The sequence below is a fragment of the Gracilinanus agilis genome, chromosome 5, assembly GCF_016433145.1.
Source record: "Gracilinanus agilis isolate LMUSP501 chromosome 5, AgileGrace, whole genome shotgun sequence".
Classification (NCBI taxonomy): domain Eukaryota; kingdom Metazoa; phylum Chordata; class Mammalia; order Didelphimorphia; family Didelphidae; genus Gracilinanus; species Gracilinanus agilis.
The window spans coordinates 208,712,113-208,730,557 of NC_058134.1; the positions used below are offsets into that span (position 1 = coordinate 208,712,113).

Below are 18,445 nucleotides of genomic sequence, written 5' to 3' on the forward strand. Positions count from 1 at the left end.
TAAGCAGGAAAACGAGTGATACAATAACATTGTAAAGACGAACAACTTTGAAAGATCTAAGAGCTATAATAAACACAATGACCAACTGTTATGCCAGAGGACCAATAATAAAACTTTCTATTCACTTCCTTACAGGAAAGGTGATGGACACAAGATGCAGAATAAGACAAATAGTTTTGAATATGATCATTGTGAGGATTTTTGCTTGACTATGCATATTTGTCATAAGGTTATAAAGATCTCATGTGTCCTTTTTCACAGAGTAGCAGGAAGGATAGGGCTGCCAAAAAAGGGGAGAATGAAAAGATATTTACTGAGACATTTTTTAAAGTATAGAAAATAAAATAGAAGGAAAGCTCAAAGGAATCACAAACAAGACATTTTGAAAGTTATAAGTTAAATTTATTACATACCTAAAAAGAAAAACTAGCTGTACATAATAGATATTTTCAGCTTCGTATACTCTTCTCTTTCTTTGTTCTACTATGTATATGGAAATGCTTATTTTCTTTGATATTTCCTAAATTCAAAATAAATTTTTTAAGTGAGGGAGAGAGAAGAGCGATAAAGATTTCTTATCTCAGTGGATAAGAAATGATACACTAAAGAAAGACACACACTAATAGAAAAACTAAAACCAGCTCTTTTTCCCATATCTGGAGAATTGATTCCATTCTTGACTCAAATTCACTATCAAAACTTTGGTTGTTGTCAGCACTGTGTGGTACATATCTATGGAATTGGACCCCAAGCAATTGCCAGCAATGTCTTTGATGCCAGTGTGGCAGAATCATTGTTCACCTCACATGTATATCAGTGATGTGTGTAGGAACAGCTGAGTCTAGGCCTCTCCCAGGCAAACAAAAGACTTAGTTGTTTTTTTCCCTTGAATCTGAGCAACTTTGTGTTTTTATCTCTTTGAATTAATGTTTTCCCCCAGGCTCAAGAAGTTAGTTTAGAGAAAAAAAACAGACTGGCAGAGTAGTTTCTGAATGTTACTGGAAGAGAAGGTGACTATTCCTTCTTCCTTTCTTCCAAGAGCATCAATGACTTCTTATTTGCAATGAGGCAGAAATCATATAAGATAAAGGGAAATTATCTGTGTAAAGTGGCACTGAGCTTCCCCTTCTTGGTTCTCCTCTTCTTTCTTCTGCCCTGTTGATCTTAACTTCCAAGAGGGAGGCAGGAGAACCTTGGATAACTGGGGACCACACAGAGAGAGCATAGATACCATGACCCGTGCCAGCCAGAAAGCACAACATGAAGACAGCTTCCAAGCCTGGAGCAATGAAATTATCTCAGTCATGATGAGAAAAGATCGAGAGACTATCAGAAAGTATGAATCTTGTTGAACTATTTGGCTGAGAAAGTTAATTTCTTTTTTAGTCTAAGAGTTTGATATAGGAAATAGAAGTCCTTCCGCTTACGCCTTTCCCTTAATTTAAGTCTTGGGTGTGTATATGTCTTGGATGTCCCTGGCCACATCCAAAGATCTGGAAGGGCAAGAGAACAGAGCCCAGAAACAGTTGGAATTGTGTCCTTTTGCTTTATCTAATTTACAATAAACTCTGTGATCCTCACTAATGAAGGCAATGGGAAGTAAACTGAGAAAGAGGAACCAATCCACAGAGTGAGGTGCAAGCTCTGAGTTTGATTCCATTTCATCTCTAGTGCCTCTTCCAAACGGAGGTATGGAGAGCAGCCTGGGTGGTTATTCGCTGAGCACCCTCTGGCGGCCAAAGGAAATACTGTGGTGCCTTTGTGACAAGTAAGTAACCGGCAAGACCAAGTTCTATTGGTCAAGAAGAGCATTCCCTGGTGGATATCCCTTGAGTGATAATTAATATAGTGAAAACTTTCTGTGGCTTTAGGAAGGTAACACCAACCTTTCCAATCAACCCTCCATGCAACTGCCAAAGAGATTTTCCTTAAAGCTTTTTCTTTGTATCCCTGATTTTCTTTGTATCACCTAATACCTAGGAAGTGCAATAAAGCTTGTGGATTGATTTCTACTTCACCAGAATGCCTACTGGCTCCCCTCTATTTCAGTAAATTGGCTCACAGCAATGAAAGAACATTAGACTAGGAATCAGGAGGTCCAGGTTCAAATGTGGACACACATTCTTTCTTTTCTTTCTATGTGACCATGAAAATCATCTTGTCTCTCTCTTAAGTTCCTAGTCTTTAAAATCTTAATAATTTTATTTATCCAGATTTTGATTTTTCCATTATTTTCTTTAAAAAAAAAACACCTTGCTTTCTGTCTTAGTATCATTTCTAAGAGAAAAGAGTGCAAGATCTAGGCAATCTGGGTTAAGTAACTTGCCTAGGGTCTCACAGCTAGGAAGTGACTGAGGTCACATTTGAATCTAGGCCCTCCCAACTCCAGGTCTGGTGCTCTGTCCATTGTGCTACCCCAGGTGCCCCTCCATAACTTCTCTTACTTTTTATTGTAGGGGGGAAATACTGTTAGCCTTAAAGTACAATTTGTTAAAGTGATGATGATGATAAGTAACATTATTATAATCACAAATCCAGGATACCATCTATTTTCTCAATAAGCTAGGCATTACTGGCAGCTGCCACTAATACCTCTTTCAGCCAAGGAGACTTTGGTTCTCAGGATGAGAGTTAGCCTGAGCTTTCTTCTTTCTTCCAGATCAGTAGAAGCTGAGGGGAGGGACAGTCCTTTCTCGTTCAGTCCCATGGCCCCATTGTTTTCTCTGTTGCAGTACATAGTTGGACATTTCAAAACCTCATCTCCCAACATCAATTTCTATGCCTACAAGAAAAGCATAATAGCACTTTGTCCTTGTATTAAAAAGAATGACCTATTGCTCAATCTGTGAGTGGGAGATAAAATATACTAAAGCTACTACTAGAGCTTTCCATGAGGTCTTAACGGTTATCTACTGCTGACCCATTACCTGATAGAAAGAATTTAAAGAAATCAAGATATCTATTTACAATGAGTCTCAAAGAAACTTCTCCTTGTTACTTTCCAAGATGCAGCTTTCTGTTCAACCTGTTCAAAGGGCATCTTCTCCATGAAGTCTTCCCTAAACTGATCATGGGATTATGCGAGTTAGAAAAGAATGCTTTTAAGACTGTTTCCTTGTCTCGAGTAAATCAATGCTTTGCCTGCCTTCACACATGTAGGTGATAGAGGGGACATGGAGTCAGATAGGCCTAAGTTCAAATCCTAATCAGAAACACTTACTAGTTGTATGACAACTCCCCTACCCCCTCCCCACACACACAAACCTCTTAACTTTTCTTGGCCTAAGTTCCCTCATCTATAAAAGAAAATTAAGAAAAGTACCTACTCCAGAGGTTGTTTTAATGATCAAATACACTAACACATATCAAAAGAGTTTTTGCAAACCTTACAAAGCTACATAAATGCTAGCTACCTTAGCTAGCTATTGCTATAAAGGTACTGTATCTTGAAGTCTATAAAACCCAACAAGAATCTAAGAACTAAAAAGCACCCCTCAACCGGCAATGTAGGAGCAAAATGGATATGGCCTGGGAGACAGATGAATTATAGCAGAATTGATAAAAATAAACAGGAACAGTTTGTGGTACAAGGAGCCAAGAACATGAATTCAGAGAGCCAAGTTCAAATCTTTTGCTTGGACACTTACTGGCCATGTGGGTCCTTTGAACAAATCACTTAAGCTTGCTAAGTCTCAGTCTCCTTATCAGTTAATTAGGTTATAATAATACTTACACTACCGACCTTGCAGGAAAAATTAGTGTGGGGTCACAGATTTTGGGCAGACTAAGGAGGCATTCCAGGGTGAGGAATGGTTACAAGCCCTAGTCCGAATACCAAGCTAAGAACAAATTCAGATATGAGCAGTAGCTGTAGCTTATGACACCAGGATTGGAGAAAGGACCAATTGGAGTTTCAGTCCTTATTGCAGGCTACATGGGGAACAACCATGGCCAAGGGGAATTCAAAGCTTTGTCATTCTAAACCATCAAAATTTGGAAGAAATAAAAAAGGGGAAGGGATGAGGCATAAGCAAAACAAAGTCTAAGGAAGGTGAATTTCAAAGTGGGGGGGAGGGTGGTAAAAGAAAAGAAAGAATAACAACAAGTATTGGGATACCCGGCTAGAAAAAGGGAGTGGGACAAAGGAGCTGAAGCAGACTGCTCCAAATCTAAATTCCTGGTGCTAAGCACACTATTCTTTCACTACTCTCTTCTTTATAAAAGGGAGTTGGGGGTGGGGCAGGGAGCAGGAAACAAAATAGAAGGAAGAAGTATGAGAAGAGGATGGAGGGAAACACAATTAACAATAATTACTGTGAATGTCATTGGGATAAAGTGATCCATAAAGTGGAAGAGCCAGAAAAATGAATTAGAAAGAAAAATTGAATAATGTTGTCTATAAGCAACATTTGAAAAGGATAGGAAAAAGCAGTTTACAGAAGAAAAAATCAAAGCTATCTACAGTCATGCAAAAAATGTTCTAAATCAATGTTGATTGTAGAAAAGCAAATTAAAACAACTCTGAGAAATTACCTTACACCTATCAGATTAGCTAATATGATAGAAAAGGAAAATTAACAAATGTTGGAGGGCACATGGAAAAACTGGAACAGTAATGTACTGTTGGAGTTGTGAATTGATCCAAATGTTCTAGAGCAAAATCTAACCAATCTGGAACTATGTCCAAAGGGCATATCAAACTGCTTTTTGACCCAGCAATACTACTTCTGGGTTTGTATTAAAAAGAGATCAAAGAAAAGGACCTATCTATACAAAAATATTCATAGCAGCCCTTTTTTTATTAAACATTTATTAATATTCATTTTTAACCTGTTTACATACTTTATGCCCCTACTTTCCCCTTCCCCCCCTCCCCCCACCCATGGCTGACGCGCATTTCCACTGGTTGTAACATGTGTTCAGGGCCTATTTCCAAATTGTTGATAGTTGCATTGGGGTGGTAGTTTCGAGTCTACATCCCCAATCATGTCCGCCTCAACCCATGCATTCAAGCAGTTGTTTTTGTTATATGTTTCCTCTCCTGCAGATCTTCCTCTGAATGTGGGTAGCATTCTTTACCATAAATCCCTCAGAGCATAGCAGCCCTTTTTGTGGTGGCAAAAAGAAACAGAAATTGAGGGGATGTCCATCAACTTGAGAATGGCTGAACAAGTTGTATTAGTGATTGTGATGGTACACTATTTTGCTATGAGACATGATGAAGGGGGTGGTTTCAGAAAAAAAAAAAAACCAAACCTGTGAAGATTTAGATGATCTGGTGAAAAATGAAGTGAGCAGAATGGACAAAAACAAGAACACTACAGATGGAAATACTGCCAGTACAAAAAGAAGAGGCTTGTTATTATATCAGAGCAAAAATTTGATGTGATTGAACCACAAAATCATGGACATAATAATTCTAAATAATCTACAATATGGAATACTCTAAAACACAGGCAAAATAAAGCAAAAAGACAAAGTTACATCAGTTTTTTTATGGATTACAAACAACTACATGAAAATATCATGTTACAAAGATCGAAATAGAGTGTCTTTTATCTATATGAATTTTGCAATAAAAAATGTATTCCTCTTAGTGGAACAACTGTTCCATTAAAAGCTTCAAGTTTAAGGCAATGAAAAAAAGTGAAAATGAAGTAAATAGTAAAGAAACTATTATTGTCTACTTTGATTGGTTAGATTGCTTTAAAAATGTAGTTCAATTGCATCAGAAGTCAGTACAGATGTGGGTGTAGCAGCTAAATAGCCTGACAGATTGGGAGGAAAATTCTAAGAAAGTTGACACACTGATCAATATTTTAAAAAAAACAACCTTACCCTTTGAATTGTCAGTCTCCATTCTCATGACCTTCAGTCCTACTGAATCTTTCTTATGCACTTGAATTAACACCTTCTTTGGTGTCAGTAACCACTTACTCAATTTTGTCTTCCTAAGCACTTGTCTCCTACTCTTTCTGCACCATTGCCATAAATCCTTAATTCCCTCCTACATGGCCTATAAAATAGCTGTTTTTTTACACCTCACATTTTAAAATAAATAAATAAACCAACCAATTAATTAATTAATTGATTGATTGATTGATTAAAATAGAAACCCTTACCTTCCCTATCTTAGAATTGATACTGTGCATTGTTTCCAAGTCAGAAGAGTAGTGCTGGACTAGGCACTGGGGGTGGGGGTAAGTGATTTGCCCAGGGTCATATAGCTAGGAAGTGTCTGCGGTCAAATTTGAATCCAGGACCTTTCACCACTACAACTGGCTCTCAATTCACTGAATCGCCTAATTCCTGGTAAACACATTTTTTTAAACCCTTACCTTCCATCTTGGAATCAATACTATGTACTGGTTCCAAGACAGAAGAGTGACTTGTGATAATGATAAGTGACTTGCCCAGGGTCACACAGCTAGGAAGTGTCTGAGGTCAGATTTGAATCCAGGACCTCCCATCTCTGGGCCTGGCTCTCAATCCACTAAACCACCCAGCTACCTCCTAAATGCATTTTTAATGTGGATGAAATAGGCTTATTCTGAGAAAAGATAACTTTTAGAGCTTCCATCTATATCTATATCTATATCTACCTATAACTGCCTATAACTGCTGCTAATAAATCTAAGGCAGAAAAAACTCAACCAGGATTTAAAGTGTTTTAAGCATAGCCTAACATTTTTATTGGGAAGTTATGAAGAAGAGAATTCTAAATTCAACCTGGTGCTTGTTTAATCAGTTTAAAATCCTCATGTCTTCTACAAGGCATCAAATTGGTGGCTTCTGGGTTTTGGTGGTCAGATAGGAAAGCATAGATGATTAAAAGGTATTTTCAAAGATTGTGTTTCAAGTTATTTTAGCACAGCTATTGAAAATATTGAAAAATATTGCAGTGGCAACAATACTTTTTTAAAACATTACTGATTTTTAGGAAATGCTTGGTTCATCATATGAGAATATAAAAATGTAAATTTCTTGAGATGTGGATAAAGATCTCTGTACCTACCAAGACACGTATGATGATTTAAAGAGAGAGAAGATAGTTCATTCTACTCTCCTAACATCCTTTAAATGACAATAATCATATCTTAATCATATAATCAGTGTAGGTTTATTTTAGGTATAAAATTCAATAATTTTTATATTTTAAAATTTGTATTACTACTTTATTATTTAATAAACTCAAATCAGAAATACATATCTCATCCTTAGTTATTATGTTAATAAAAAGATTTTTTTAACTTAAATTTAAATTTTTTCAAGACATTTCCATTGGACTGGAACAATTTCCATCTTTTACATGTGATAATAACTTCTAACAGTGAAAATTTGGATAATGGGACCACTTCATGGGATTCATTATTTGCATTGAGATCTAATTGTACCTCAAAATATTTATAGCAACACTTTTTATGATAGCAAAGGCAATACCTGTTGTGATTGGGAAATGGCTAAACAAATTCAGATACATGAATGTAATGGAATAATACTGTGCTGTAAGAAATGATGAATGAGATTGTAAAAAGGAATTCTTTATTCCTTTTTTAATTTAAAGGGGGACCTGGAGGTTCTCTTACCATAGAGATGCATAGGGATTATCCAGCCCACAGGGACAGGAAGCAGGAATGGGGGAGCTCCTTGCTGAACAGAGTGTGAGTTGGTCAGGCTGTCAGTTGCTGACAATTAGGGCTGCCAGTTGCTGGGAAGTTGGTGGCTGGGTATGAGTTGGTCATTGAGGTTTGGTTGCTGGTGGTGTGGGTTGGTGATTAGCTGGTGGTTGGCGTTTAGCTGCTGGAATATAAAAGTGGGCCTGAGCTTACTGAGAGGGCTTTTTGCCTTTTGGGTTTGGGCTTTTGGTTTAGGCTGTTGGGTTTTTTTTCTTTCTTGAGCTTTTTGGGAAGTGGCTGGTCTTCATTGACAGACCTAATCTGGAGTTGGATTAAACACTAATTGGGTTGGTTTTGATTGGGTTGGAACTTTGTGAGGTGGTAGTTATTAGCGGCAGTTATAAGTAGTTTTAGGTAGTAATTATAGGTAGTTATAGGTAGTAATTATAGGTAGTTATAGGTAGTAATTATAGGTAGTTATAGGCAGTTATAGTTAGTTATAGGATAACTAGTATAGACATTAGGAAATTTTCTCTCTCTTCCTCTTTCCTATATTTCTCTCCTTTATTATATTTTTTTACTATCTCTATTTTTAATTAAACTAATTTGTTCATTGTTAAAAGCTGCTAAAAGTTTTCTTTTCTCTGGCTTAAAGGGATATTAATTTACAACTCTACTATATCCTCATTAAAACTTAAATTATTAAAAGCTGCTCTCTTATTTGGTCAAAACTCCTAATTTAACCCTTACAAGATGAATATAGAGGAGCATTGAAAGAACTACATACACTAATGCAGAGTGAAATTAGCTGAGTCCAGAAAAATATGCACAACTGCAACAATATAAACAGAAATGCACACACTCAAATCAAATATGAATGTTATAAAATTTCAAGGAACAAGGGGCAGCTAGATGGTGCTGTAGATAGAGTGCCAGGTCTGGAGTCTGGAGGACCTGGGTTCAAATTTGACTTCAGGCACTTCCTAGCTGTGTGACGTTGGACAATGCTCTTAACCCCTTTTGCCTTCTGTCTTAGAATTTGTCCTAAGAAGGGGCAGCTGGGTGGCTCAGTGGATTGAGAGCCAGGCTTAGAGACAGGAGGTCCTAGGTTCAAATTTGGCCTCAGACACTTCCTAGCTGTGTGACCCTGGGCAAGTCACTTAAACCCCCATTGCCTAACCCTGTAACAAATAAAAATTAATATGGAAGGATATATATAAAAGATATTAGGGTTTTAAAAAAAAGAATTTGTCCTAAGACAGAAGGCAAGGGTTGTTGTAAGAATTAAGTTTGCTCCCTTCTCCTCACATGGATATGGTCTGAGCTTTGATGGAATTATTATTATTATTATTATTATTATTATTATTATTATTATTAGAGAGGCCAACCTTGTTGATAGGGAGTCTACCTTAGTGTTAGAAAGGTCTAAGGTCAAGCCTCAGCGCTTCTGCATTAATGCTCTATCACTCTAGGAAAGTCTTTGAAGTTCTTAGTGCTCTAGCTAACTCTCTAAGACTGTAAGATGCTGAGAAGGTGCCAGTCTACTTTGTTGGAGAGAATCTCATTGAATTTTCCCTATACGATGAAATTACTGGTCTGGTCCAAAATCTTAGTAATACTAATGATAATGTTTATCTAAAGTTTGCAGAGTGTTTTATCTACATTATCTCACTTAATGACAAAGTTGGGGGATGCAACAAGCAAAGACAATACAGAGCAGAAGCTTCTTATGGCTATATGTCTGATTGAGTTAACTCCCCTCATGGGTGTGCTGCAATTCAAAATAAGAGATGTCAATGTCTTAGGGTTGCAAAGTTGGCTCTTCTTGAAACTTGTGATAATTAGATCGACACAGATAACATTAGTTTACATTAAATGGATTGAAGACATTGTCTCATTATGTGTTAATAATATGTCAAAACAAAACTGGAAACATCTTAGCAGATAGAGGCCAGCTAGAGCTTGATATTTTGTTTTGTAAATGGTATTGTCAGCTCCAAGTATGTAGATTAATACATCAATGTAGACCAATACAGGGCAATTATAAGAAATAACTTCATCCCTAAACCCAGCTTGGATGAAATAAGAGTTAAAAATGAGGATCTACCAAATCCCAAAGAGGAAAAAGTTAAAGAACTTGTAAGGAATGAAAAACTTCACTTAACTCAAATTCCCTCAGGCCAACTTTTTGTCTTATTTATGACCTTCTGTGACCCTTGAAAAGAGGAGAGTTCAAAAGGGACAGTTATTTCTTCTACTTCTGTTAAAATGTAAGTACTTCATTATCCTATAACCCAGTGATGGGCAAACTTTTTAAAGAGGGGGCCAAAGGAGAGGAAATGCTCATCTGTCAGTCTGTTTATAAGGCAACTCTTTCGAAGTTTCATTGTATTGTATCCTACTCATTGTATTTGTCAGATTGGGAATAATGTCCCATGGCCAGATAGAACATTTCAGGGGGCTGCATCTGACCCGCAGGCTATAGTTTGCCATCACTGCTATAACCCATTCCAAATGATCAAATGAACTAAATTTCCAAGTTTTCTCTTTATTCCTATGTTGGCATGCTGATATTTTAATCAAGAATGCTTGGAAGTCTTTTATTCCATCAAAGTTCCATTTTTCCATTTGTGGGACTATGTAAGATAAATTACTCAAGGTTATAAGACTATCCTTTGCCTTTTGGAATGCTATATTCTAAAATGTCTTCTTTATCGTGGTACCTTCAAAGTTTTGTGTGATCTTCACTATGGCTCCTTAGTACTGGAACATTCTCTGTCTGGATACTTGCAGCATTTTATTTTTCTTTGACCTTAAAGCTCTGTATATTGGCCATGACTTTCCTGGGTGTTTTCATTTTGGACTTTTACAAAAGGATTACAAGTAGATTCTTTCCATTTTCACTTTGACTTCTATTACTAACAATCAGCACAGTTTTCCTTTATAACTTCTTGAAACATGATGCTTAGGTTTTTAGGTAGCCCAGTGATTCTTACATTATTTCTCCTTGACCCATATTCTAGTTCTATTATTTCTGCTACTATATACCTTTTATTTTACTCAGTTTCCTTTTTTAATCTTTTAAAAATATTTCTTTTTTCTCATGAATTATTGATTTATGTTAGTCCATTCAATTTTTTAGGGACTATGGTTCTTGAGTAAAGTTCGCCACTTCCATTCTAAGTAATAATTATCCTTCCAATCCTTTCCTCTGTAGCTTTTGTTTATAATCTGTAATTTATAATCTCTTGCCTTCATGCTTTCTAGGTACTCTTGAGGTCTTTACAGTCAAATAATTTTCTTTTCTTTTCTGAGACTATGCTTGTAACTGCTGTGGGGTTATTCTCTTCTCCTAGGTTTTTGCCTTGGGTGATTCTTGACCCAAAATATTTCTTTATAGTGTTCAGTGGTTTCTTTTAGACTAATATCTCTAGCCTTAGTTTGTGAATTGGTGCCAGATCTGTGGTCCTCTCCCACATTCCTAGATTGAGTAATCTAGATTATAGATTATAGATAATCTAGATAATAACCAGAAATTATTTTCTGGGATTCTTCTGCTGGCTTCCCCACTCCTTGGTGTGTCAGTCCTCAGTATTCAATTGCAGGATTCAGTATTTCTGGGCAACAACACTCTGTGGTTGGCTTTCCAGTCAAGAATCTTCTATTCTCCTACAGTTTCCTAGTACCTATACCCTGCTTCCTCTGCTCCTAGGGCTTCTGAATCCCACCTCTAGATTTTCCAATCAGGATGTTGCCTTCTCTGGTCCCCTGGGCAGGGATGGCCTGGTTCATCTACTTTGTATGTATGTTTTATACATACCTAGAGATATACATTCTGCCTTTCCTATCCCCTTGGCATTGGTGGGGTCCACCACCCTCCTTTCCCAGTCAGAATACCAAGATGGGAGATGGAGAGAGAGGGGACAGTGCTGTAGGGTTCTGTTCTGTTTCTTAGGTTAGATTCTTCTTCAAGCATCTATAGATTTTTTGTTCAGACCTAGGTTGAAGGAGTTCATTGACATTTCTCTTTGGATTTGGAGGTCACTCTTCAATCTGACCCAACATTTAAATCATTTACAGGGAAAAAAGTATGTGAAATGAGCTCCTTTCCAACTTTCACAAGACCACACAATCTAGAACTTAATAATAGCTATTACTAATTGACCTCCCTACTTCAAGTCTCTTCCCAACTTCAGTTCATTTTTTAAAAAACTCTTACCTTCTGTCTTAGAATTAATACTATGTATTGGTTCTAAGGCAGAAGAACATTAAGGACTAGACAATGGGGGGTTGTGTTTTGCCAGAGATTAGACAGCTAAGAAATGTCTGAGGTCAAATTTGAACTCAGGACCTCTGTAACCACTGAGCCATCTAGCTGCTCCTACTTAGTTGCAAAAGTGATTGTTCCCAAAACATGCCTGACCATGTCCTCACCCTCATACTCAATAAATTCCAGTGGTTCCCAGTGACCTCTAATACTTTCCTTTTAGTGTTTAAAATTCTTCCCAACCTGGCTCTGCCCCACTTTTAATTTCCTCACATATCACTGCCTTATGGGTACTCTGTGCTCTAACCATAATGGCCTGCTTGCTGCTCTTCCCCATTCCTGACTTAGCCTTTGCACTGGCTGATGAGAGCATCTTTGCCTCCTAGAATCTCTGGATTCCTTTAAGATTTAGCCTAAGTGCCAGAGTCCATAGGCCTTTTCCAGTCCAGCCAGGCATAAGTGCATTTCCCTCTAAGGTTTCTTTGAATCTACTTTGTATGTATCTTTTCTACGTATCTTGAGATATACATGTTGCCTCTTTGACTTTTTGCACTCAGGACAGTGCCTGGCACAGCATAAAAATGCTTGTTGATTGATTGATAAGTGTTATTAAACCAAATACTCGAATAATAATAGCTAACATTTGTATATGGTTTTAAGCTACAAAGCATTTTTATATACACATATATCATCTCACTTATTCTCACAACAACCTTATTAAGTAGGTGCTATCATTCTCCCCATTTTAGGAAACCACTGGTGAAAGAGATAGAGTGACTTGTCCAGGGCTACACAGTGTCTAAAGTGGGATTTGAACTTATTTCATTCCAGATTCTAAGTCAGCACTCTTCCCAAATGCAGGACTTAACTGCCTCTATTTCATAAACAAGAAATTTTCAAAGTATGGAGATAAATAGAAGAAATAAAATCATGTGGGAATAGGATGAGGTATATTTATTTACTCTTATCCTGTGTAATAGGACCAATATCTACCTGAGTTCCCTGAATCCCACTCCCCAACATAAGCTAGGAAGAGACAACAAAACCCAGACTTGATTGACCCAGGAATTAAGGCTCAAATTTTGCCTCCACTGACTCCAGCTTCTGATGACCTTGGGCTATGTTGATTTGGCCTCCTGGTCACTAGGAGCATAAAAGGCTTCATCCACAAGGGGTCAGGGCCCTTCTGATTTGGTGCAGGTCTGAATACTACTGAGTCACCACACTAGGCCCTACTGAACAGACACATTTCCATATGGATACAAAGGGGAGAGGGACAGCTATAGAACCAAAATGCCATTGTTTCCTTGTGGTACATCCTTGATATGTTAGGGCTAAGGAAATCTCCTTTTGCTAACTGTTCAGTAGTCAATAAACATTTATTAAGCACCAACTAAGTGTCAGGAATTGTGCTAAGCTTTGGAGAAACAAATGAAAAAGACAGTCAGGGACCCCAAGGAGCTTACTATCACCCAGGAGAAGACAAGACATGAAAGGGAGCTGAAAAGGATGGGGAAAGAGGGGAAAGAATGGCAGAGAAGTCAGAGAAATCTCAAAATAGTGTCACTGAGTGGGAAGTGGGAAGTCTGTGCAGAGCTCCCTCCTTAAACAAAGGTTAGAGCATTCATGACTCCACTCTCCCAACAGAGGGGCAGAGGGCCAATGGTAAGGTGTGAATATTAAGACTGTTTGGCTTTTGCAGGATTATTGAGGTTTCCCCCAATGATGAACTTCCTGGGCATGGCTTATAAGTGCCCCATTTCATCCCAGTGTCAAACCTGAATGAACAGAATACAGCTTCAAGGCCATCCCTAACATTTTGTTTGCTACTGGAACTATTCCATCCTAATACTTGTATTTAATTATCCCCCAAATCAATTATTTTATCTACCTGTTAAATAGTCCACACAGACAGCAATTTGTCCCCACATTATTTCTATCTGAACTCCATAGAAAAAAATGAGAATAATAATAATTTTTATTATTATTAATATTATTATCAGCAGTTCCTCATCAAAACTTTAGCTCCAGACTCTTAGCACCTTAGGCTCAATGGCCTGCCCAGTACAACTGACCTAGACCTTGGTAAACTCCTTCGGAAAACAACCATTTTCTATAAATGCACATTCTCTTTCCCCACACTCAGCAGGATCTGTTTGAAGGCTAGTTTTTAATGCCCATCTTTTCCCCACCTCCATCTCTCCCTCCCCAAACACTCTTCCATATCAGATTACAAATAGGATTATGACACTAATCCTCCTGAAGACCCAAGTAAAAATATAAATGTGTTTCCTGGGAGGAAACTCATCAGGGCTCCTTAACATGTTGATACAAATTAGTTCATCAAAATATCTAGCTGTTACCTAATACATTCCATGACCCAGAGGGAGCAGAACAATGGAAATCTATCTTTTAATAACAAGGAAAGTTCTCTTAGAGCAAGAGGCTTGCCCAGGCTCTCAGAGAAAGACTCATGGCAGCAAGGACCAGTACAAGGGCACTGGGTCTCTGGAGGATCAGGGGAGAAAAAAAGCCATTAAGGAAGAAAGTGACAATGAAGAAAAGTTTCATTTGTTTCACAATTTGTTTCCCAAGACCCAGAAGTTGGATTCAAGAGTCCTTCTCCCAGTTCTTGTGTTTAGGAAATATAATTCTCCAAAGCAAGACTTGAGGACTAAGTGTGTACAAAGAGAAGACAAAGAGTGAAAAAGAACTAAGAAGAAGGTGGCTGACTTACCGGGAACAGTGTGGCTCTCAGCTCCAAGTACTGGACATTGTCCTCATAGAACTCCTGCAGACCTCTGGCGAAGTACTCTCTAAACACTGGTGCATAATGGACAAGCCCAGCAACAGTGATAAAGGTGTTTTCAAACCTTGCCCAAATGACGGCTTGATCCGAGTATGCTACCTCAGGGTTGTCCACCACCAGTGTCAAGTTTTTCAGCAGGCTGTCATAAAGCAAAAGGGAGTCACCCCAGGGAGAAGCTTTGAGTAAGAAGGCTTGTGAATTTCCTTATGAAATTGTATGATTTCAGATCCATACCTACATCTCTCCCACATGGGGCTAGAGGAATCTATCTTTCCAGTGAGGGGAAAGCTGAGTTCAGCCAGAGGTTATTCAGGGTTTCCCTTCTTAGGGACTTATTTCCCAAAAATGTCCAAAAGTCTCAGAATGACTCAAAAGAAGCACAGACTTCCCTCTCACCCAGAAAATTTGGTGTCTTTTACTTTGTTTTTTTTTTCATTCCACATCTTCTTAGAACTTAGGCATTTTGCTCCAGTTATTTCTCAAGTTATTTTGATTCTAATAGAAAGTTGCATTATAATATTCCACAGAAGGTCTGTGAAAATGTATTGTCCCTCACTATAACATCAGTACCTTAAGATAGATAACTTCTTTTTAATCCTCTCACAAAACAAACAGAGATCCCCAAAGAGATCATAAACAGACTTGTACGAAAATATTTATAGCTGCGCTTTTTGTGGTGGCAAAAAACTGGAAAATGAGGGTATGTCCTTCAATTGGGGAATGGCTGAACAAACTGTGGTATATGCGGGTGATGGAATACTATTGTGCTAAAAGGAATAATAAACTGGAGGAGTTCCATGTGAACTAGAAAGACCTCCAGGAATTGATGCAGAGTGAAAGGAGCAGAGCCAGAAGAACATTGTACACAGAGACTGATACACTGTGGTAAAATAGAATGTAATGGACTTCTATACCAGCAGCAATGCAATGACCCAGGACAATTCTCAGGGACTTATGGAAAAGTACGCTACCCTTATTCAGAGGAAGTACTACAGGAGTGGAAACAGAAGAAAAACAACTTGAACACATGGGTTGAGGCAGACATGATTGGGGATGTAGACTGGAAACTTGAACACATGGGTTGAGGCAGACATGATTGGGGATGTAGACTGGAAACTACCACACCAATGCAACTATCAACAATTTGGAAATAGGTCTTGATCAATGACACATGTTAAAAGCAGTGGAAATACGCATCAGCCATGGTTGGGAGGGGAACTTGGGGGGTGAAGGGGAAAGAGCATGAATTATGTAACCATGTTAACTTTTCTAAAAAATAAATATTAATAAATGTTTAAAAAAAACAGATATAACTCACTTCATGCTAGAAACCTGTTTTGGAAAATTATCTTGTTTCTAAATTGAACTGGATTTAACCTGAGGCCCACTGACTAGTATTTGATTTTTTTTTAATTTTTTTATTTTAAACCCTTAACTTCTGGGTATTGTCTTATAGGTGGAAGAGTGGTAAGGGTAGGCTATGGGGGTCAAGTGACTTGCCCAGGGTCACACAGCTGGGAAGTGTCTGAGGCCGGGTTTGAACCTAGGACCTCCTGTCTCTAGGCCTGACTCTCAATCCACTGAGCTACCCAGCTACCCCTCTAGTATTTGATTTTTGATTTTCAAATCATGTCTTTAATGCACTAGAACCAGATTTTCACATAGGAAATTGCTTGAAATGAGATATACCAACTCTACCATGTTCTCTAAACACTAGGCACTGAGCTCTAAAGCTGAGGCATCTCCCACCTTGGCAGCTTTGGACTATAACTCAGATCACAGTCTGAGCCTCTTTCCATGTCTACAAATAAGTATTATAATGCCTCTTGTTGTGTTTACTTTCCTTTGGAAACCTTAAATGTTAGACAGTTCACCTGTTGTCAAACTCAGTGACATTCTGCAGCTGCCCCCGATATTTCTTTAGCAAAATCCATTCAGAACAGTCCTCTGGCTTTGGGGTTGGAGGGGCAGGATGAGCAAATTTGAATTGCAGGCTACCACGTGGAGTGAAACAGAGATGGCAATGTGGTCTGTAGGTGACATTCCTCACCAACCAGTCAACACTCAGTATGCCAAAGTCATGGAGGTGTAAAGCAGCTCCTGAGAGGGAAGGCAAATGGGGAAAAACCAGAAATTAGAGGTCATAGGAAATATCTCACATGAATGGAGAGTAGATTATCATGTTGCTCAGGCAATGAGGCATTCTCATCCTCGCCAAGTTTCCTTGGATCCAAACCTTAATGGGAATTTCTGGTTTTAACTCTAGGTCCTTACTTAGTGAATACTTAGCTAATCTCTCAAAGCCCTGTTCTTTTCTGTCTAGCGTCTCCTAACACCAACTTTGTCTGGTCCAGAAAGGAATGACAGTGACCACACTTCTTTCCAAACAACTGACCAAGTTGAGGTTTGGAGCATCTCCCCTGTGTTTTGGGAAAGCTCAGACCACTGAACCATGGCCACTACTCCTTTTACTCCAGCTTCCAGAGCAATATCCATTAAGATTCCTGCCCAGAAAGTGTGAAATACACCAGGAGACCTAGAAGGCTCTTCTGTAGGAATGGCCAGGTCCTCCTCAGTATGTCTTGTTCACAATCCCAGGAGCATGGATCCCCAAAGTCCATCCCTTCAAAGAAGTTGCTGAGGACTACAGGAAGAAACTAGAAGATAATATGAAATTTTTGGATGGAAACAAGATGTTGAGAAACTAATACTTGAGGAGAAGGAAGTACCTTGGACATGAGCTATGGTATGGACAGAACAAGTGGATATGACAAGAGAAGTACTTGAGGAAAATTTTCAGGAAATAAGATGACAAAGAAGAGAATGTACATGGTCTTGTGGAACTGGATAATAAAGAAAATGAAATGTTGGGGGCAGCTAGGTGGTTGAATAGATAAGAAAGCCAGGCCTAGAGAGGGGAGGTCCTGGGTTCAAATGTGGCCTTAGACACTTCCTAGCTGGGTGACCTTGGGCAAGTCACTTAACACTCATTGTCTAACACTTAATGCTCTTCTGTCTTAGAGTCAATACATAGTATTGATTCTAGGACAGAAGGTAAGGATTTTTTAATTTTAAATTATAAAAAAGAAAAAAAGAGAGATGTTCTAAAAGCTGAAAGAGCATGAGGCCCAGGAAGAAATCTAAAATATCCAGAAAAATAACAAGTTCTAATTGTCTCAACATAGCTAAGACCAAAGGGAGATGGTCACAACATTGGAAGAAGTCTCAGATATTGGATGGGGACCTGCTGCAGGACAAAAGAAACAAACCAAGCAGGAATGATTTATTGCTGCTACAAAAGCCAAAACCTCAGAATTGAGCAATTCTTTTTGCATGAATTTAAGCAAAATTCACAGGAAATTTCAAGGCTATAAACTGATGGCAGATGACTATCCAGATAAATTATCTAATGATAAAAAGAAGACTTTCACATTTGCTGAGGTCTCCTCAGGGCAGACATGATGTTGTTTATACTTCTGTAAGTCTCTACTACTAGAGTGGCAGAGAATTATCTATTACATCATTAGACATGGATAGCTTTCTTTTTTTTTTTTAAACCCTCATCTTCCATCTCAGAATCAATACTGTATGCTCGTTCTAAGGCAGCAAAGGAGTAAGGGCCAGGCAATGGGGGTTAAGTGATCTGCCCAGGGTCACACAGCCAGAAGGTGTCTGAGGCCAGATTTGACCCCAAGACCTCCTGTCTCTGAGCCTGGCTCTCAATCCACTGAGCCACCTAGCTGCCCTGTAATG

General features: G+C 38.4%; 1 protein-coding gene across 1 annotated transcript in view; it reads right to left on the reverse strand.

The window, feature by feature from the left end:
• ADA2 (adenosine deaminase 2) overlaps nt 1–18,445 on the reverse strand; it is a 94,077-nt gene that overhangs the window by 13,671 nt on the left and 61,961 nt on the right. The window contains exons 3-4 of the mRNA XM_044677709.1: nt 16,567–16,792; nt 14,621–14,831 (exon numbers count right to left, since the gene is read on the reverse strand). Coding sequence (XP_044533644.1) covers nt 14,621–14,831; nt 16,567–16,792 — 437 coding nt within the window. The remainder of the gene's footprint in view (nt 1–14,620; nt 14,832–16,566; nt 16,793–18,445) is intronic.